The sequence below is a fragment of the Tyto alba genome, unplaced genomic scaffold, assembly GCF_018691265.1.
Source record: "Tyto alba isolate M040663 unplaced genomic scaffold, T.alba_DEE_v4.0 Super-Scaffold_17, whole genome shotgun sequence".
NCBI lineage: Eukaryota > Metazoa > Chordata > Aves > Strigiformes > Tytonidae > Tyto > Tyto alba.
In genome coordinates, this window is record NW_024881279.1 from 5,663,120 (window position 1) to 5,684,792 (window position 21,673).

General features: G+C 39.1%; 1 protein-coding gene across 2 annotated transcripts in view; it reads right to left on the reverse strand.

Moving 5' to 3' along the window:
* Window positions 1–2,141: 2,141 nt before the first annotated feature.
* The window catches only part of TRPC7 (transient receptor potential cation channel subfamily C member 7), a 76,723-nt gene continuing 57,191 nt past the window's right edge, over window positions 2,142–21,673 (reverse strand). Inside the window, exons 8-13 of one of the 2 annotated variants that reach the window (XM_033006318.2) lie at window positions 14,862–15,057; window positions 11,796–12,017; window positions 8,699–8,779; window positions 4,468–4,543; window positions 3,563–3,723; window positions 2,142–2,820 (exon numbers count right to left, since the gene is read on the reverse strand). In XM_033006318.2, the coding sequence (XP_032862209.1) occupies window positions 3,581–3,723; window positions 4,468–4,543; window positions 8,699–8,779; window positions 11,796–12,017; window positions 14,862–15,057 (718 nt within the window). In that variant the 3' untranslated portion in view covers window positions 2,142–2,820; window positions 3,563–3,580. Of the gene's footprint in view, window positions 3,724–4,467; window positions 4,544–8,698; window positions 8,780–11,795; window positions 12,018–14,861; window positions 15,058–21,673 lie in introns of both variants that reach the window. The other variant, XM_033006317.2, reaches the window with a different exon arrangement.

Consider the following 21,673-nt stretch of genomic DNA (forward strand, 5'->3'; position numbering starts at 1 on the left):
TTGTGTGGATGACTTCAGGTTAATTTCATCTGTCTGACCCCTCTCTAACATTTTTCCCATAAAAAGTTATAATTCTGTATCCATAAAGATTTTGGGCAAAATTCCATTTCTTTGCAGTATGAATTTGTCCAAGGAATAGTAGATCCTATATTTCAAAGCCAAAAGTAAGAGCTGATACAGACTGGTTCAAATCTAGCTCAGCAGGTGGGTTGATGTGACACTGGCCTGCCATCAAGTCCCACCAGCGATGGGAGATGGGACAGGGGACCTGCATGTCTCAGGTCTAATCCAATCTGGGACCCACCTACTTTGATTTTTCCTCTTCAAACTCCCTAACTCCTCTCAGGGATCTTTTAGTAAAGCTTCTCAATTTTAATTTCTTATAAACAGAGCTTGGAGAATAAACCATGAATTTAGCATCATTTCTGCTGATAGCATATTAATACATAGTGTGCAGCTTCCTTGGTTATGTTCCTGGGACCAGATGAGAAAAGTGTTCTGATGAAGTGGGATTTTTCTTGTCATGAATATTTATATAAGAAGTCTCCGTGCATTGATAGTTCCTGGAATGTAAATGCAAAAGGGGAGGAAGCAGATTTTTTTTAACTGTATTTTTTAATGCATCTGTTAGTCTACTTTCAAAGTCCTAGAAATTATTATGCTCTTTCATAGCAAATTCCTGAATGCAGAGCAGCATGCTAACTATCTGTGGCAGGACTGCACTGCTTCGCTTATACAGATGCCACAAGGGCAGTGGGTGGTAGCTGACGGGGCACAGCTATACCTCCACGTGGGCCCACATAATTCAGCAGAGTTATTCACAGTACAGTGTTATTTGTGCTGACCAGAACGTGCATTGACTGAAATATTCAGCAGTAGGAGAAACATTCCTGTTGACATTGCTGGACTTTAGGACAGGCCTTTTATTGAGCTGCATTTAAATGTACAAATTGTAAATGTATCATAGTGTTTCCACTTAAATTTCTTGTGTGACCTGGCATGCAATCTTATGAGAAATGCAAATTATGGTGGCTCTTGTATGTTCTACCTAGAATAATTGTGTTTAAATTCCTAGGGGATGCTCAAACACTGAATGGGAAGGGCAAAGCAATACTTTGATCAGGAGTCAGGTGTACAGTTATAATGAAATACATTTTTAAGACAGTGCTGTGTCAACAGAGCTGGTTTTCCAAATTGAAAAAAAGTTTTACACAGTGTCTAGAAAGGTGTGGAAAGGGGAGGAAGAGCAATATTGCCATGGAAGATATTATTTCTTCTTATGGGGAAAAATTAATATTTTAAATCAGCAACATTTTCTGGTTTAAGTTGAAAGACAGCCCAAAGCAATGAGTTATCATTCTTGCAAACATTGTTACCTGCAGCGTGTGTCTTCTTACACTGGCATTTGGTACTTTCTGCTGAATGTTGACATTTAAATATTTCATCAAGGCACTACATTGCAAGAACTATCATGCAAAGCAACAGATTTCCCACGTGTAGCTGACAGCTGTGGGAAATGCTGCCCTGTGCTGGAGCGCTGCAAAGTACCACCAACCCAGGTGGGGTAATCAGGGGCCAAGGCTGTTTCAGTTCTCTTACCAGCCTCTAAACGTTGGTGTTACTCATCTGACTTCCTTTGATTGCCCAGTCAGTACCAGCACTATGCTTCTCTGAAGCCAGCTGAGCTGAATTTCTGTTCTTAGAAAGTAATTTTATGAACACATTAAGAAGAATACATAATTTCAAATTAAGCACCACAAATGAGGAGACATTTTCACAGACTATAGTTGGTCACAGAACCTTTGATTTCTTAGTTGTATTGCTTTAAATGTATTTAAGTTTTGCTTTTTGACTCTTTTAGGCTTCAGAGTTCCTATGGCAAAATTGCTTCATATAATGATTCAATTGTTTAGACGTCACACAGAAGCAAAAAAATGTCAATGTATTGAACAGTCAAAAGATCAGGCAAATATTTCACTCAGTGTACAACAAAATATTATGAGGTAATTTTATTTTTTTCCCATTTTTAGGTAAAAATATTACAGTATACAAGATAATCATATTAAAGGTAAAAATACAGTATTTTGCTTTTTCTCTAAACAGATCTACGTACAGTACACTTTTTTCTTTTATTATTTTTTTTTTATTTTTTTTTATTTTTTTTTGTACAAATATAACTATTATTCTATTAGGCTATCTGTATTCTCATCTGGCACTTAAGAACTGATCACAGATCACCTTCTGGTTCTGCTTGTTTTTCTCAGCTCACACCCAAATATAATGTTCATTGTACAGGTGTTTCTTGTAAACAAACAGTACAGTTCAGTGGTTCCCAAGTAGTAAGGTGTGCTTTAAGTAGTTGAAATCGTGTAGCTAAACGTAAAAACCCAAGCAATCCAAGTCTGTAATTGTCTTGCTCATCACTTGCCAGTCATAAAAGTACAATCCGGGTACTGGTATTACTGCGGCCTTTAAAACAGTTCTAATCCCTTTCTGGTCCTCTGTAAGAGCCAAGCACATAAAACAGTAATTTCCACAATGATTTTTCCTGTTTTTGTCAGAATGTTCTCAGTGGAATTGAAGCCTTTTTGTATTGATTTAAAGGTTTGCAACTCCTGGGCTATGTTCCTTGTGATTTATCTCACCCTATGGCTTGCTGGAATCCAAATGCTGAGCTGAGTTGCATCACTGCCGCTGGATTAATGTTGCTTTTTGAACTGAACACATTAGTACAATATTTGTTATTTCTGGGCATTCCTGGGAAGTGAGTTTTACATCATTATGAATATTTCAGTACAACATTGTTGAAGCTGGGATCATCTAAGGGTAAAAAAGAGGTTATGTGTGTACAAAGAGACCGTATCCATTAGCGGACTAACTAATATAACTGGAAAAGGCTGAGATGACTTTCAGGCTGGGAATCCCTTTATCAGGTTGTAGCAGAGGGGTGGAATGATGCTTTACCCATCAAGCTTGGTCCATTTTTTCCAATGCTGTCACACAGTCTAAAAGGTAGATGAACTCTACCTGCCATACTTTGCCTTGGTCATTTCAGTAGATTATTTCTCATTTGCTTATTAACTCATTAACGACAGTGCTGTTCAAGGTTATCTTCATGGATGCCCATGTAAACATAAAAGGAGAGTACACACCCAAGGATAGGAATTTTTAAAATTTTTCAAGGAATATGATTGGCACATTTTTTCTTCAGACTTCAACCAATTCTGATCAGTACAGTCTCAGTAGATATAAATGAGCACATCTGCATTGTCTTCACAAGAGTCACTTGGGTGAAGATCTAGCTTTTTTTGCCTTTAACTGGAGTTGCCTTCCCTATGGTGCATCAATTTCTGATGTCAAAGGGCATATATTTTTACCAGTAAGTCACTTTTGTATCATAAAATATTTAACTGGTAACTCATCAAATGCAGGAGTAATGTAAAGTGCTCCTACCAATACTTGTTAGTTAGCAAAATTTGAGTGTGCAGTACCCATCTTTTGCATGTTTTTTGCCCTCCTAGGATGCTGGTTGAGACTGAATAATGTTTAGAAAGCCAGTTACCTTTCTCTGTGTTCACCATCAAATGTCTTTATTTAAGTTCTTCCCAAATTTGTCGCTCAGCTGCTGTATTAGTCTTGCCAGCTCGCCAGTAGCTTGTGACTTTTCCTCTAAGAGTTCATAACGGAGACTAGAAATATCTTGTTTAATCTCTTTAAGTTCTCCTAAAAGGAGGAAAATGTTCTTGTTAGTATTATTGAACCAAATAATCAATGTCTGTCATTTTAAGACCTGAGAAAGCATTGATTTCAGTGTTGTTGGTCATGAATGTGTGTGGAGCTCCATATGATGTCCCTGCATTTATGTACTTCATATTTGACTTATAAGAAATAACCTGTACTGGTAGTAGTAATACTGACCGCAATAGGAAATATGTATGGGAAGTTCATATTTTTTCTCGAGTCTGTTCTCCTTCCACATATTGATCTCTACCTACACATGGCATTTGCAGGAGGGTAGCAGTTAGGAGGTGATAGAATGAGGTTTTTTTCCATCTACTTATAAATCCTACATGACACTATGCCCATACAAATCCTTACCCAGTTCATAAAAAGTCATTGAGACAGGCATGGGCAGTACAGTAAGAAATTGCTTTACTTAGACCCCAAGACAAGGTTGGGTGATGGCAATATTGTGGGTATTGTAAAGCAAGGAGGTGTAGAACTATAAGGTAGAGCGGGATCATGTAAAGACAGATCCTATGATATACGTGTTCTGCTAAGGAAAACTAAGACACCAGAATTTCCAGAGCATAAATACGTCTCAGTCACCACTGATCACCTTAGAGCGAGCATGAACATGCTCTCCCTCTACAGAGGATTTTATCTAAGCTCAACCCTTTTACTGGCCATATGAATAGCAGTACCATTACATCCTCTAATCTGTGTTAATTATAAAAATCCACTTGCCTTCATTGACCTCATCATTTTCTCGGTCAACCTGAGCCTTCAGTACATACCGCTTAATCAGGCGCTTCATTATTTTCTGAAAAGAGAACAGTAACACTTATCTTAACATGAGTGTATCCACATTGCCTTAATTCTAGACTCATTATAAGCAGTTCAAACACCTGATTTCATTATGAATAAAACCTGGCTTCAGAGGATGCAAAGAGAATTTTTTATTGATTTCCCATTTATTTTATATTTTATTTTATGAACTTTGTGCTAGAATAGTTGATTGACAGCCATTCCATAATGAACCCACAGATGAGGCACTTCAGGGTATTTTGTGGGATGTACATGAATGTAGAGTATGTCCCACAGACAGAAAGAAAACACAGATGATCCAAGCTAAGCTATGAAATAACTTAACTATTCAAAGCAAGATGATCCAAGCAAGCTAAGAAACAGGATCCAGAGCCTTCCTTTAGCACATTGTTGTTTAATATATCAATAAAAATACTATACAGGAAGAAATATGTGGTTAATTAGTAATGTTAGTAAACTCTCTCAGGATGATGAACTAAACATCTGACCTGAGGTTAGAATAAATACTCTGTTTGCTTTGGAACTGGGGGGTTTAGGAGAGAAAATAATTTTAGTGAAGGACAGAGGAAAGAGCATTTGAACAGAAGTGGAGAACTTGGCTTAAGTGAGAGAAGTTTATTAGGGAAAAGGGGTTTTTTTAGGGACATGCACAGGGAAAAAATAGAGCCATGTAGACTTATAAACTGGGTGATGATTGTTAGTAAGGAACAGCGTATATGAAAATAGTAGAAGATGGATATGGATACAAGCTTGCAATGTGATATTGTTCCAAAAATGCGTAAGTTGTATTTATCTAGAAGGAAAGTAACTTTGGCAGTCTTGGGCTACACACTGGATTATAGCAGTGCAAGAGGCATGTGAACATCAAAGAGGGATCCAGTTATTTGTGTATGTCATTTAGTCATGGTATATGGGATGTCTAAGACTGTCCTTGTATCAAAGAGGCATCTGGCTCACAGGGTGAGTCATTAAGGCAACAGAGATGAGGCACAGCGCACATAAGGTGTGTTGAAGATGACAAAGGTAGTAGAATCCGGAGGGTGGTAGGGTTGTCACCTGAGAACAATGAATGAAAATGAATGAAGTAATGTTTGGGGAAAGTAGGGAAATCCTGGAGCCAAAAAGAAATTATTTTTTCAGAACAGAAGGCAGGAAATTTTTACTAGAAAATGAAATCAACACACAAGGAATGCTTTTGTTACCTGGAAAAATACGATAACATCTATCTACTCCAGTTCCCACACAGCTTGTATATTTGATGGATGCTACTCAAATGCTATATCAAATGCACATTGTAGTCAGATTAGTCTACATAAATTAAATACTAAAAACGTGACCACTTTTTAACAAGAGTCTATTTAGCCACTTAGTAGATATTTCTGCCAATAGCTTTAGGAAGGTAATTAATTTTTGCCTTGATATTGCACTGTGGCTTCTAAACCTTGCTTCTTCTCTTCTCCCTGGTACTGCCCTTTTTACCCACAATGCATGAAGTAGCCTCTTGGAAAAATAATCCTGGTTCCTGCAGGGAAATGCTGAACAAAATTTACAGACAGCCTCTTGGTAATGAATACTAAACTTGAAACAATTCAAATATGTCTGATTTCTATAAAGTACTGTTCCCCCATTCTCTAAAAATTAATGGAAATTCTTCAGGTCTTTGAGGTCTCATATTATGGAACAATCAGCTACTGAATGTTGGTTTTAAAATGGTCTTAAGAGAACAGGTTCTAGGAACAGGTCAGGCATTTGTAAATTATAACTCTGTACTGAATCCAATCTTTTTAATGTTTTTATTGGCACAGCCTTCAAGCTCTGCATTTGCCATCAGTTGTCTGAACAGTTTCTATGCCTCCCAGCACAGAGGGAAATGAGAAGAAAAGGACAGAGTTGTGGCCAAGGCAGTGAAATTGGACTCATGAGATTTGGGGTTCAATTTCTGGTTCAACCATAGGATTTTTGGGTCTGGTAAGTCCTTCTGGACCTCAGTTCCTTGTCTTTAATGTGGAGGCCATGATGTCTTCCCACTTCATTATTTATACTGTTTTATTCTGGACTTCGCTTATATGCACCTTTGAAGATGACATTGTTACAGACCATAATGCTGCTATTTAATTCACAGTTTTATTCCTGATGGTGTGTTTGTAGGCACAGAAGATGTCATTTGTCACAAGTGTGGGTGGTCTCAGGGTGGCACTAATGGGAGGAAAATCATTTCACCTTCATGTCCCTGGTCAAAATCAGAAGCAAGTCAGCAGTGACCAGAGGGGACAACTACTCACTGGGGCATCAGATCTCAAATGTGGCAATCTCAAATGCATGTGTTATCACTTAGGCAGTAGAAGAGCTCAGGAGTGAAGCAAGCAAAGGAATTTGATCATTTCTCACTTCTGTGCTATTTTGTATCTCAAAACAGCAAAGAAATATAACTCTGAGCCTTTAAAAGTACAAACTATTCATTTTTTTTCCTGACAAATCGTTTCCTGAGTTTTGTAGATGAAGACGTTGATAGCATGACAGACTGCAGTGCTGAAAGAGGGAGAAACTTGTGAGCTTAGCACAACATTTTAGCAATGCTCTATCTTGAAGTCTCAGCTCAAGAGGGCTTGATAAAGGTATTATTTTGCCTGGAGTAGTTTATTTCCAGATCATGGCATCTATGTGTTGACTTGTTCCTCCTACTTTTCAAACTATTGCATGTTCAGTATCTGTGTATTTTTGTTATTCCTCTAGAGCACTGACTGTATGTATTCCAAGTACACAGACTGCAGATATATAACTTGATAAATACGACTAAAGAAAAGAATTCAGCAAGAAGCTACTTCTTCAAAGGATTTCCCAATTGTAGAATAAAGCCTGCTGGCCAGATTATCACATTGTTCTTCTTTATATTTAGATAATCAAGGCTATTACTCTCTCTTTATATTATTTGGGCAATCTTTTCCTGCAGCAACTGAAACTTTCTAAGATCATTTGAAGACAAACCTAGTAGGAGCATTATTAAAGCAAAATAACAGATAGTTATCTTTTTCTAGATATTTTTCATGTCTGCCTTTGGCTTTTTCAACCTTGGAAATAAGGGTCTAATTTACCACAAACATTAGGTGGTCTCATTTAGAAATAATTGATACAGGAAAAGAATGAGTCCAGCAAAGACTGACACATCTTTCCATTACCTGTGCGTTTGATTGGATGGGAAAATGTCAGAAATGCTGAAATGCCATTTTGAGCAGGACACAATCATCTCTTCCCTCTGCCCTTGATGGTATCAAGACAACTAACTCCAGATGCCACAGTGAATGTATCCCATTTATAACTTAGATATCTAGATATGCCTCCTATCTTGGCACAAAAGCCTGAACAACTTTTAAAACTAGTAGAAATTTATTACTGGCCTGCTGTACAACCTGGGAGCCCATTGTGCTGGGTGCTGTATCAATACAAGACAAACCACTTCTAGAATTACCATTATCCATTCTATCCAACTTAACTATTGCCTCCCCCAACTGTCTTTATCGTCAGTTCCTTCAGATATATCACTTGCAGCCAGATTACTTTTCACTTTATGTTAAAAAATAAGTAAAAATCATGTGGGGAACATTTTGTTTATCATGTTACCTTACTATACATGTTTGCACAAGAAATAATACATCTGCTGGCATGAACACTCCAGCAGAGACAGACACTTGTGTTATCTCCTGCGATGGCTGGGGCACCCGGTGCCACTGCTGCAGCTGCAGGTGGTTTTGAACCGTATCACATTGCAGGGTTATCTCGGTAGGACAAGTCACTGCCAGAGAAAGCACATGCAAATGCTAATGCAAAGGTTGGGAGGGGTGACTCTATGTCATGACAAATGAAATGCTGTCAATGCAGGACTGGAGGTTTAAAGCTTGAATGATATTTCTTGTATTAATTTAAATACCCTTGAGTGGAATTCATTAGCATGGCAAACGCTAACACCGTGTGTACTGCCAAGGGTGACAGGCTGCTTTTGCCTCTGGAGTGCCCCAGCCCAGTCCTGTGCCAAGCCACAGCCTGGCATGTAACGGGGTGGCATCAACTGGAAGAAAACAAACATGAGTCTTGCAGGTAAGAGCTGTTCACTGACGGATCTCTTCCCTGGATCTTGCTTTCATGCTGTGATTACCTGATATCTTGTGGGCTTGTTATAAGCGTTCTTCCCAGAAAAGTTTTCTGTATTTCGAGTGCTAGAGTGAAAACGAACTTTCTGAAATTATAAAACATCATGATATAATTAAATCAATGATAGTTTCTCATACTCAGATATCTGCAAACTAAACAGAGCTTTATAAAAATGGTAGGAAATGGTTCAATGTATGAGTAGAATTAAAGCTAGCACATTCAGGTCTAAAAAAGTAAACTTTTGAAAGACAGAAAAAGGTCAAACCCCACAAATTACTGAAAAATTTGGATTCTAAATTGTCTGCACAAAAATGGCATTCTCACACAAGTTTTAGACAAGAAGGTATTAAGAGGCACAAAATACGTTAATCTCAAATAGATTGGAGATTTTTAATTTAGAACACATTTTAAGAAAGGAAGAAAAGTAAATATTCATATTTAAAGAGAACAAATCGATGTAGTACAAAAACAAATTCTGAAACAGGATTGATTTTCATCAGTCCTTTTAAAACAACAATACCATTTGCTACTTTTTTAGCTCAATGAAAATATGCATTTTATTTAGATAGAGCAGTATTTCTTTTTAACCAGAGGACATCATAGCTACTAATTTTGTACTTTTGAAGCTTCCAAGACTTTTCTGAAGACTACACACAATATTTGTAACAGATTTTTTTGACTCTGTTATCCACCTCTGAACATTTTGGATCAAGTGCTAATGAAAAAAAAATCTCTTATTTAAAGGAATTAATTCATCTTATAAACCCAAAGGATCCCATACATATCATAGGTCTCTGAACCTATATGTGAGTGCATGCACAGGGAAAGCTCTGGTTAAGGGTTTTCTTCCCTGACTGAACCAGAGATCCTGAGAAATAGTTGATTTATTTTTGTTATTATTTTTTAAAAATCAGTATGCTGATAATGATTGGACTAAATGTCGGAAGTAATCATGTAATTATTTTTTTTTGTTTCTCACTCATCTGATGTACCATGGTCTTACAGAGACTATTTTGAAGATGATCTGTGAACAAAATCAACAAGCAAGCAAAAAATTACTGATACTCTTAATTGTTTATGTCAAAGCCATGGAAACTATGAATTTTGCATGAGTTCCATGAAAAAGGACAAGCTAGACACTTTCACTCATGTGGCTTGGGGAAGAAGTGGCTTAGACAAAATTTTATTACTTCGATTTATGCTTTGAAGCAGAAATTAAATTTAAAACAAAGCAAGTGTCATGTGGTTAGATTCAAATATGGTTTTAAAAATAATATCTTTTTTAATCATTATTTGAGATAGTTAAAGGACAAACATTTATTTTATTTACAGACTCCGCTGTTCTAATGAGTCTTTCAGTAATAAATAGTAGTGTTAAATGAACTTAAAGAGTAAAGTTCCCCCAACTGCTTGTCTGTCTTGTCAATGCTTACCTTGTTGGGTAGTTAAATTAATTGATAACATGGAGTAGACCCAATGGATATACTTCTCCCTTCAATTTAGGCTCTGGCAGAGACTGGATGAACATCTGACCTAAGCAGTTATCAAATTCATGGGAGCATGATCTCCTCCAAGGCCAAGGGCTGTGCCTGGAGCCGGATGGTTCACCGAGTTGTTTTGCTCAGCTGTTTGCTCCTTCAAGGAGAACCAAGAGATCCAGAAAAATCCCAAAAGCAGGCTGCACCTTACAAAGGCAATCTCTGCAAAACCTGCTTCAACGTCCCTTTTTTTCTCCTTAGTCTTTCTTATTAAACCTCTTCACTTTTGCAAGCTTAAAACTGGGAGTTGGCTGCCCACGTCTCAGTTGGAGGGTTTCAATGTCACCCACTTCTTCCCTCTCCTGGGAAGTGACACACAGCTGGAGTTTTACAAACCCAGGATGGGTCTGAGACCAGGCTGAGGGAATAGCAACGTGCCCTAGAATGCTGGCCAGCCTGCCAAGGAGCCACACCGGCCTCTTACACACAGTGACAATATGAAATAAAAGACAACACATTTCGGGGGGCTTTTCTTTTCCCCCAGGAATGAGTTCTCTTTTGTTGTTCTCGAGAGAGAACGCTGTTCTTTTGTTTCACACCCAGCTTGAGCTGAGAAAATTAAATAAAGGCCAGGACACTTCTAAGCAAAGCTGTCTCCTTGCATCTTCGAATCCACTGAATTGATGACAGCGTCTGAGCAGCTGTGGCTGAGTTTCTGTGTTTTGAGTGTTTCCTTCTCCAGTGTAAAGCAGGCAGACTTGCCCTGTGAGCAGGATTGTGTTGGTTACAAAATTATGTGGCAGAAACCCTTATTCCATTGACGTTCTGTGTTGTGTTGCAAGTAATAATTTCCACAGACAACATAATTTTCTCTAATTTCTCTGGCATTTTCCCATGGGGTACCAAAACTAATTCTGTTGGGAAGGGTCTGGATGCTAACCATATTCTTACATCTCTCTTGCTTTGTGAGGCAGACACTCACTAGTGCTGAGGACAGTGTGCCACTGTGTAGCCACTATTTTCAAAGCAAATTTCTATTTCAAATGACCGAAGGGGTGTTGGCTGAAGCAGAATCTACCCATTAGTGGCTACACATGACTAGGCAGATGCAAGTAGAGAGGTTGTTAATTATAGCTTTAGGTATCTAGAAGGTGTTATTAAGCACTGCTTGGAAACTTGTTCTCAAATATGGAATGGCAGTAAATGTTGTAATGACAGTAAAATTAATTTGGAAATCACTTAAAGGAAGGTGGATGTTTTGAGAAGGCATAAAAGCTTGCTGGGTAGATGAGGAGTCAGCCAAGTTGGGATCCTATTAGTGCCTCTTCTTTCTGCCCCTCATATTTGACCTTGTTTATTTGGCATTGGGAAACTCTTTTGAAAATGTGCCTGCTTTTATAAAAAGTTGGGGTTTTTTTCCTGGAGTCCAGACAGTCTCTAGTATAATGAGGCCAGAAGTCTGGGAGCTTCTAGGTGCAATGTAATACAAGTAACATGCAGTGATGAGGCTGAGTAAGCTGTTGTGCTGTTCCTGATCTATCTGTGTACCATGTAACCCCCGCCAAAAGGTTCCTGGCATGAATCCTTTCTACAAAGAAGGTGAACAGTGAAGATACAACATACCCGTTGTTTGGAATTCAGCATCCCCATCTCAAGATCATTTTCACAGTTTTTGGCCTTAGATTTGCAGAGTTTTATGAGGCACAATTTTATTCTCAGTATGAGATAATAAAATGATTTAGGGCTTGGCACTAGATTAAATGGAGCAGGTAAAGTCCTTCCTTCGTCAAAATAGGATAGCCAGAGCTTGGCACGTGCAAACTTCCATTCCACATCTGCATCCTCCTTGGGAAGAGAAAAAAAGAAAAAAAAAAAAAAACAACACCCAAATACATAATTAGTAGATAGGAAGGAATTTAGCTGTAGAGAAGGACAATCATACAGTTAGGATTTAAATAGAATCAGATTTCTGTTTGCCAAACCAAGAATCCTGCAAACAACATGTCTTTGTAGGTAATCTTAAAATAAAGAGAATTGAAACAAAGCAATGGATAAACAGAGAGTATAACTCCCTCAAATACTAGGCTATCCTATTTCCTTAGATATCAAAGGGGATGTCTTCCAGTAATGATCTAGTGCTTGTGCTGTGCTGATAAAAGAATGTATCAGAACATGTACAGAGTCATGGAAAGCAAAAGAAACAGTTATGTGCACAACAGCAAAGACTGCCTCTGGTTAAATGCAATGCTATCTAACTGCCAGCTAACTGATCACTGCATTTGCCAGGAATCCCCCATACAAGAGACTAGGTCACTGATTTCTTCTATCATTAGCTGATTTCCTCATGGATCCTGTTCGAATTCATCATCACGTATCCTTAGATCAATACACCTTAATTCTCTTGCTGTTCACCTCAGTGGGTGGAGGTGGAGAAAAGTCTATCACTCAGTGCCTATGAATCTCCTTTATGAACTGTCAAGATGGGCCAGAATCACTTCCAAGTACAATGGCAAGGTCAGCACGTACTTTATAGATCTGCTTGGCATTTGTATAGGAGGATGGTCAGGGCCATGTATCAGGACCATTTATCAGGCAAAAGAAAGGATGAGATACAGCTGCTCAACAGCTGTTCTCACTGTGGTTATATGGAGACCAGCATCATCAATAGAAGTGTGGGTCTGCCAACACACCATACTCATGTACATCTGTGTTCTGTTGAAATTAATAACCTTTGATTACCCTGTACCTCTGAAACCCAGTCAAAATCTGGCATAACACAATTGAGATTAATTCTGTTATAGTTACAGCAATATGTCTTCACCAATGGAGCAGCAGTCACTTCTGCCATTTAGTCTTCTCATTGTTTGGGGCTGCACCTCACAGAAGCCTTAAACTGGATTATAGTAAAAATCACCTGAGAACATTTTTAATGCTCTTCTGTTAACCAGTTAAGAAGCTACTGATGGAAATAGTTCTGGTTTCTAGCTGGCAAACTAATTTTTTCTTTCCATAAATGCAAAGTTGGCAGGAAGAACAAATACTTGAGGCATAAACAGAAGAAAAACAGGAGTAGCTGAAGAGAGATGTTCAATGGGAAGCATAAGAACATGGGCTTGTCACTCCAGCTAACCATAAAATATGTCCCCACTGACATAATGGATTTTAATTCCTAAGTAATGACCATCTTCTGTCATTATTGACATTGCGATCATCAAATGAACACATTAGCAAAAGAGACTTTCTCTTCAGTCAGTAGGATGACTCTGCCTTTAATCTCCTGGCTACTGAGGATTGAAAGGAACTAGTATGAGATTTACTAGTTTTTCCCAGTGCTCAAGTAGGATGATCTGGGCCAAATAGCTCACACTTGTTTTGCTTGCTGATAGTTACAATTAGTCTTCAACAATGTTTTGAAAATTTCCACTCAATCAAGAAGGATGATAAAGCATTTTTTTTTGCAGGGAAACGGTCACCAGACTAGAAAGTTAATGTAAGCCACGTATTGATATATTTTGAGATTTTTCTTCAGAAACTTTCAAGACCATCTCTACCTACTACAATACACAAGAAAATGCAGTAAGATACTGAGACCCCTTCAGAAATAAATTTTGTTTTGGTAGAAGAGGATTCAGGAAGCTGCTTGATCTTAAGCAATTAGAAATCTTTGGGGAAATGACTGTGTCTTCTGCATACAAGAAAGCTTCTGGGGCAGAGAACATGTATAAGGTCTCTTTGACATTTAAACTTAGTTACACCATGCACAAGATAGAGTTGTATTTGCACTACAGTACATGGATGAATCAGACATTACAGTGAGAAAATATTTTCAGCTCTGGCCTTTTGCAGTGTCAGCCTCTGGGGTTGGGGGAATTAGAACAAATAATACAAACCCAACTACAGAAACTTGACATTTAACAAATCAGAATGAAGAGGTGACTCAGCATTATTATCTAAATAATTTTTTCCTGCCTTTATTGACATTATCAGGGAGTTGTTTACGTCCAAAGCATTTAGCAAATTCAGTCTGCTAGTATCAGTACTACTGAACAAGGTTAATAAACCCTGAGATCACCTTTCTGCAGAAACCTATTCATATTCCCTGAGGGGTGTGTTCATATGCTTTAAAAGTTACATTTTGTGAGTGTCCATGCAGTTATGTATTGCAGACCTAAACACTCCTCAAAAAAATCTTTATCAAGGTTGTATATTTGGTATTTGGAAAATATGGATTTAAAAAATATGCATACATGAGTTTCAGACCTAAATAGACTTGGGCGTTTAACCAGTAGAGAACAGGGCAAAAAGCCAGATGAAATATTACTCAATCTATCATAAGCAAACAATGCAGCTAAGGTAACACACATGGATAAATAATCATAACTGACAAAGGGTGTAAAACAAATCACAAACTACTTTCATTAAATACATGTAAAGGAAATTGGGTTTACTCACAGATGGTCATTAAAAACAAGGAAGTTGAAGTTGTTCTAGAAATGATTCATTGTTAAATATTAATTCAGTCCTAACCTGGGGAGGACAGACACAGTCTTAACACTTAACACTTACAAAGTGTAAGATCTGTGTTTCAACAGCTCTCTAATCTTGTGTATGGAATAAGATACCACTCCCTTGTTTTTTTAACATTTTCATTATCAGTGATAATTAAGTATGTTGCGTTTGTAATCTTACCTCAATTTCCTGATAGGAGTTGTTGATCATGGCTATTAGCATATTAAGCAGCACCACCACCATAGTCACGTTATATACTCCATAGAGTACATATCCAATATTCTCAATGAATTTATGATCGTACTTCAGCACCACAGATATCACTTCAGATAAGCCAAATATTGACCAGAATAAGGTTTTAAAACTTTCTTCTACCCTAAAAATAAAGCAAACAATCACTTTATAGAGTTGACATCAGGCTAGCCAGGCCAAATGCTAATAATAAAAGTAGCAATCCACCAATATAAATATGATGCCTTGGCACAGTCATTGTAAGCCATTATCCATCACCCATGGATGTGGCAAATCTTATTTCCTGATTTGATAAAGAAATATGATTTCCAATTGATATCGGAAAGTTACAGTGTCCCCTTTTTTGCTCCATCTGTTCTTCTCAGGTACATTATTTCTTACATGGGCAACTTGCAGTTTGAAACTTTTTGTGTAGGGCTTTGTGCTTCTACTCACTCACCATCTTCTCGTCCACAGAAGTCAGGCAGAGATTATCTGGGAAAGGGAAGATGGAACCTAGTCTGACCTCCTTGTATGTGGTTTCCAGGGCAGAAGAGAAACATTACTTTTTACTCAGGAGGAGTGACTGAAAAATTCTGATTAGTGGCACTAATATAATGAGAACACAGTCCAAATATAGTCAGTTTATAGTCTAATTTTCTTCCCATCCTTCTTTTGGACTGCAAACAAGTCAGATGCACAAGCATTTGTAGCAAAAATTTGAAACTAAGGAGTGGTAGAAGATGTTGCAGAGAAGCATTTTGATTTAATTACTACCCTTACTTGGAAGTACAAAGGAACCAGAGGACAATAAAAAGCTTGAAAGACAGTAAAAAAAAGAGGGGTCTAAGACAACAACTAGAGAAGTGGGGCTGGAAAGAATGCAGCTGGACTGACAAGTCAAAAGGAGAGTCTGATGCAGAGGAGTCAAAGCCAAAACAGGCAGAAGGGGAGCAGCCATGGCTGAAAAGAAAGGAAGGAAAGAGAAGGAGGGATGCTGGTACATTTTGGAAACAGTTTGCTTAATTTTTAATTTAGAAACAATTTTGCCTTCACTGAACAATCTTTAGCATGCTAACAGTTAATTACCTCCCCTTTCCCCCTGCCTGCCCGGAGGTAAATGCCTTCTAAGAAAACAATACCATTTACAGATTATTTTGATGAAATGTTTTTTACTAGGGTGGCAACCTAATCTTGCTAAATCTGTTAATAAAAACAGATTATAGACACAAACTATGACATATCCTAAGGGAAAAATAAGGTTTACATTGACTCCAGTATCAATTACACCATGCATAAAATCAAAAGAAATTAATTGCAACCCATTGAAAGGCTAGTGAATATCAGTGGGCAATTCTTTTCTGACACAGCAAAGTGATATTTATCTCTCGGCATAATTTATGGTATTCCATATGCCATTTACAAGTAGTAGTAAGACTGCAGTAAATATTTAGATTTTATTCTCAACCAGTATAACTGCATTAATTTGTGGGGAGCGAACCTGAGTGGTGTTTCAAATAGATGTCATACAAATTCATTCTTCATTTAAAATGTGGCTGTCTATTGAGTCTCCATGATACTCAGGGTCACTGACACCATGTTCACTCCCCCGTGCTGTTTTGTATGAGGCTGGGACACTGTGCAGAGACATACTTGTGGCATGAGCTATGACTGTGCTGCAAACACGTGCCATCACTTTTGCACTTGCTGGACATTTCCTCCCCTGTAACACTCTGCTCTTGCCTCCTCTTCTCAACTACAGAAAAGTGTAACTGGCATTAACGTGTCATATATCCTTCACTTTTATGGTAGCAATCTGGCTAGTGCTTATTCTATAAATGTTGTACTTTCCAGTTAAAGGACACATTTAACACTAAAAATCTCTGGCTTGGAAACCCACTACCTAAGTCACTTATCAAACTAATAAAAATGGTAACCCCCAGCCTTGATTCCAGCTGCACTCTGCTATTAACCTTTTGTTTTTAATTTGGAAAGGTTCCCTTAGTTTTCCACCCTGCCAGCAGATTTTAATACAATGTGTCAACTCTGCTCCTTTTCCACAGCTTAAGCATTAACCTTTGTTCTGGAGTGGTGTCAGATTCTCCTTCAAAAATTAATTAAGGTCTGCGTGCAGCCCTGACCACCCTGAGCACTGTGGAGGAGGCAGGCAAGGGCCAGGTGCCAGGCTCCGCTGCAAATGTCCGTAGTCCTTATTCCCAGGGTCAGGTGTGGGACCAGTGCCCATGGTGGTAGGACTGGAAAGGTAGTGTGAGGGGTGGACCTGACCTGTAGCACCCCAAAACAGTGCTTACCAATGACCCCAGGCAGATGCAGGTCTCCCTCATAGAGAAAACATTGCTAAGGAGACCTTGTACTAGTCCATCGCTACCCTCCAAAAAGGCTGGATGGCTCTTCTCCCTTTTAGATTACTGCCAAATTGCATGAGGTTTGGCACAGGTCATAGGAAACATCAGTTGGGTTTGTTGTTTAGTGCGGAGCCACGGACGAACGACACGCCGAGACGGGTTCAATGTGAAAGATGGAGCATCAATCAACGTGTGTGTTTATTGCTCCAAGGTACATATATTTATACAGACAATGATAATTATTATGCCTACTAGTCACTAGCTGATTGGCTTAAGCTCTAACGGTCCTATTCGCACGGTCCACCTACTTGCAGTTAGCTTACAGTACAAGCTTCTCATAACACTAAGTTTTTCATGCTATTTCTGATTCCTCTTGACTTGTTTTCAATACACAACAGTACCATAACACAATGTTTCTCAGACCACCGTTACCATAACACTAGGTTTCTCAGACCACTATTCCTAATTCCCCTTAACCTGTTTTCGACACACCACGGTACACAGGGCTGAAGCGTCCTTGACATTCTTCATGTATCAGCAGCTGCGAGCAGCTGCAGGCAAACCCTAGTGAGGCCCAGCATCAGCCCCTAGAACAGGCTCTGATCATACAATTGCTCGCTGGGTTCAGGACCCTTGTCTCTGAGCCATTCTCCAACAGTTTTGGTTTTTTGTTTTTTTTTTTTGGTTTGTTTTTTTTTTTTTTTTGAGAGCATCTCACTAAAACACGAGACGGGGATGTTTGGAGTCAAATTCTCAAAGATTCCAAGATGCTGATGTGTCTCATCGTTGACAGCTAAGCAATTTACCCCCTTCCTGCAAGGTCAGTGGGTGTTTTATCCTTCTCAAAGGCAGACAAATGAAGGAATGGAGGAGGTCAGGAGTCCTGCCCAGACTGACAGCTCCTGGCAGCAAGAGGATCTGGCAGTGGCAGATTGACTGATGCTCCTTATGGAGATGGGTAGCTGCACTCTCTCCCTGATGAGGTAGAGCCGACTGTTGCAGTGAGGAGAGAGCAGAGAGTTTTTTTGTTTCTATGCGCATAGTCTTGTAAAAATTAAACAAAGATTTTGCATCAAGGAAGAGAACAGACCATAGGCAATCATCTAGTTGCAGATTTTCCTCGCTTTTATAAACATCAGTGTGCTGTTCATCAAAAAGATCATGGTGAGGCTACGATTTCATGTTAATCTCATGTCCTTCTCTTTAAGAAAGCTTAACACATCCTTTCAGCCTTATTTCCTTAAACTGATTGGTTGAGATTTAACACTGCCAGAAAAGCAGTGCAGTCAATATAATCTACAAAAATATTACATTTTGACAAAGCAAAATGAGGAGGAAAAAGCCCTCAAGCCTTGAAGTAGCATTGGCACTGAACAGTGAGTCACGTTTCCCGTTGGGGAGAGGGAGACAGAAAACCTTGCATTGTAGCCTTCAGCCTGATTTGTGATGCAGAAAGCAAGATGAACACAATCAGTCTTGCCTCCATTTTGATTTTGTTTGCATAGCATGTTCTTAATTACAGGCTGTTTCAAGAGCTGTGTTCTATACACAGCATACAATAAACACATAAACATAGCTGGGACTGGTTGCAACTGTTGTGGAAATGGTCTACTTTTCAGCATTGAAGAACTTGAAAAAAATGTTAAAACTGTACCATAGTTAGTTAAATAATCTGTATATTTTACTATGTGAAGTAAAGTCCACTCTATCTTTATTTCCTTTGCATCCAGAACATTAAAATGGAAATGACAGAACCTTTGCATGATAACTCAGTTCAGAGGCCACTGGGGTGCTATGTGCTTACTCTGTAGATAGCAACACAGGCATAACAGAGCACATGATTTCAAAAATGCAATAGGAAGGGAAGGTGAAAGCTAAGTTACACCAACCACTGATTATTATCATTAGAACTAAGCAAGCAATTCCCTCTGAGTGTTATCAGGGCAAATGCACATTTTTTTTCTGCCTACATACTGTCCTGGGAAGCTGTGGTTTTCTTGAATGTGTAATTCAAAGTTATTTCAGTGAGTACCTGTTTGTCTAAGGTTTCTCAGTGAGGCTACTCAGTGAGCTGACAATTCAGCTGGCCACTTTGAAACTGGCCACAGTCAATTACTGCACAAATCCAATGGATCTTTTTCTGTCATGATTAGCCAAGTGATCTCTGAGAAACAGGTCCCATAGTTGAATAGACATATTTCTGAGTATGAAACTTGGTTTCTGTAAAATTTCACCCATCATTAGAAGTCACAAACACACCCACGAGCAAGTACATTCAGCAAAGTCACTGAGGTCACAGAACAGTTATGAGGACACCAAAATAACTGTTATCTCTATTTGCCCCAGTGAATTTTCACTACAGTTACTTACTCTGCTCTAATATTGAAATTTTCCTTCCATTCATGAATAAGTTAATGGCAGCAGGAGCCTGCCATGTTCAGCAAGGCACACTGGCAGCTCACAAAAAATAGAGAAGGAAATGTTGCTAGAATTGGTAGCTGCCCATCTGCCAATATAATATGTCACTAGCTTATTAAAATCATTTGAGCCTGTATACCTCAGGGTTTCTAGCTTGTCGAATAAGATGTCTGAGAAGGATTTCTGGGATGAATGTTAATCTATTCTCTTTGTTTCATATGATGAAAGGGCTCATTTTCACTGATCATCATTTGACACTCCTGTGTGTTTAAATAATCAGAAGAAAGTAAGTCTATTTAAAATCTATTCCAAATTCTTAAAAGGAAAAATTATGCTCATGGAAAATTTGCTTCCTAACAACATGAAGTCCCTCCAGGATAAGTAGCCACCAGGCTAAAGTTAAAGAAGAGCACTGCCTTTTGACAAGACTCCCCAATCCAGACATCCTTCGGACATTTAAGTAATTTTTACTCCAGTGAGCAGTCATCATTTTAGTCAGATTGACTGTTATTTTTTTCAAAAGATAGTAACTACTGGAAGATCCCTTAGGCAATGAATGCTAATGAGGGAGTTACCACATGCCATTGCATCAGAAACTGGAATTTGTCAGTGGCTGCTCTAGCCACGTGCCTGGGGGATACCATAACTGAGGGTTACTGTGCCACTGGGCAAACAAGGATGGAATCGACTCGACTTCTCATTAAGTCTTGAGCTTCAAGGGCATCTGCTTCTCTTCAACTAAGAAGCAAGTCACATCCCACACACTCCATTTTCTTCTACCTTACTACCAAGCACAGATAAATGTAATTGCACCTGGCTTCATAAATCCTTCCATTAAAATGTATCCTGAGGTTACAGGCCAGGTCTAGAAGGCATACTTGGTTTAATCAGAGAAAGTAAACATTAAGTTACAAGATACATGTTGCACAAGAGGGTGGTGTGGTAAAACTCACTCTCATGCATTTGGAAGGAAACAGCCACTTGCAGGACAGAAATGATGCTGAAAAGGTCATTTGTCCTAGAGAAGCTACGAGCTAAGCTCCCAGCTCACTGTGTGACACATTGAAGAAATAACACATCAAATGCCAGCTGCTGTCTGCTCTGCATCTGGCAAACACCGTGGGCTCAGGCATCACTAGTGTGACGTGGTTGCCTGGAAGTCAGATCACAGTAAGGGGAAAACATTATGCCAACTTTCCTCTTCCCTCACAGACGGGTGTGTGGGAAGGAAAGTCTCCACCGTGTCCCTAAGGCAGGTCGTGGTGGTTTTGTGAGACACAAAGCTGACTACCATGGTAGTATGCTGGTGCCACATTGCAGTGCAAGGGAGGAGGCTTTCATGGGGATGCATGGGACGTCTCTCAGACACAGCAGGGCACCAGGATGTCTCCTCCTCTGAAAGCTCCTTCAAAATCTCAGCTGTTCCCCACCCAGCGTCAGAGCTTAGGTTCCTGGGGTCCCAAAGAATTAAGGTTGCATTTTGTGCTACCTCTGAAGGGTTGTGGGCTTTCCCTTTTCAAAAGCAGCCTCAGTCTGAACCTCATTCCAGAAGCATTTGCCAACCTCTTTGTCTTCCTGACATCCCTGACAAGGTGGAAACAGGGCCTCTGGCACAGACACCTCCACAGGGCTGTGGGGCCACCCAGGGAACACTGGCAGGTAAGCGTGACCCAGGCAGACCCTCTGTCCTGTGTGGCCAGTGACCTGGCATAATGCTCTGTGCAGCTTTCACATGGCCTCTGCTGAAAAGTACTCAGCCAGTATTTAAGAAACACAGACTAAGCATCCTGTTCATTTGCTATTTTGAGCATCAGAACTAGCAGCTGGCTCTGCAGATGTGCACCTAATAATCACAGCTGCGCTCAGGTGGTATCCTAAAATAGACATCATGTAAGCAAAATCCTCTCTTATTTCATATACATTTTGGCTTGCAGTTTTAAAAACAGTCATCTTGGGTCTAACCTCTTCACCACTTCT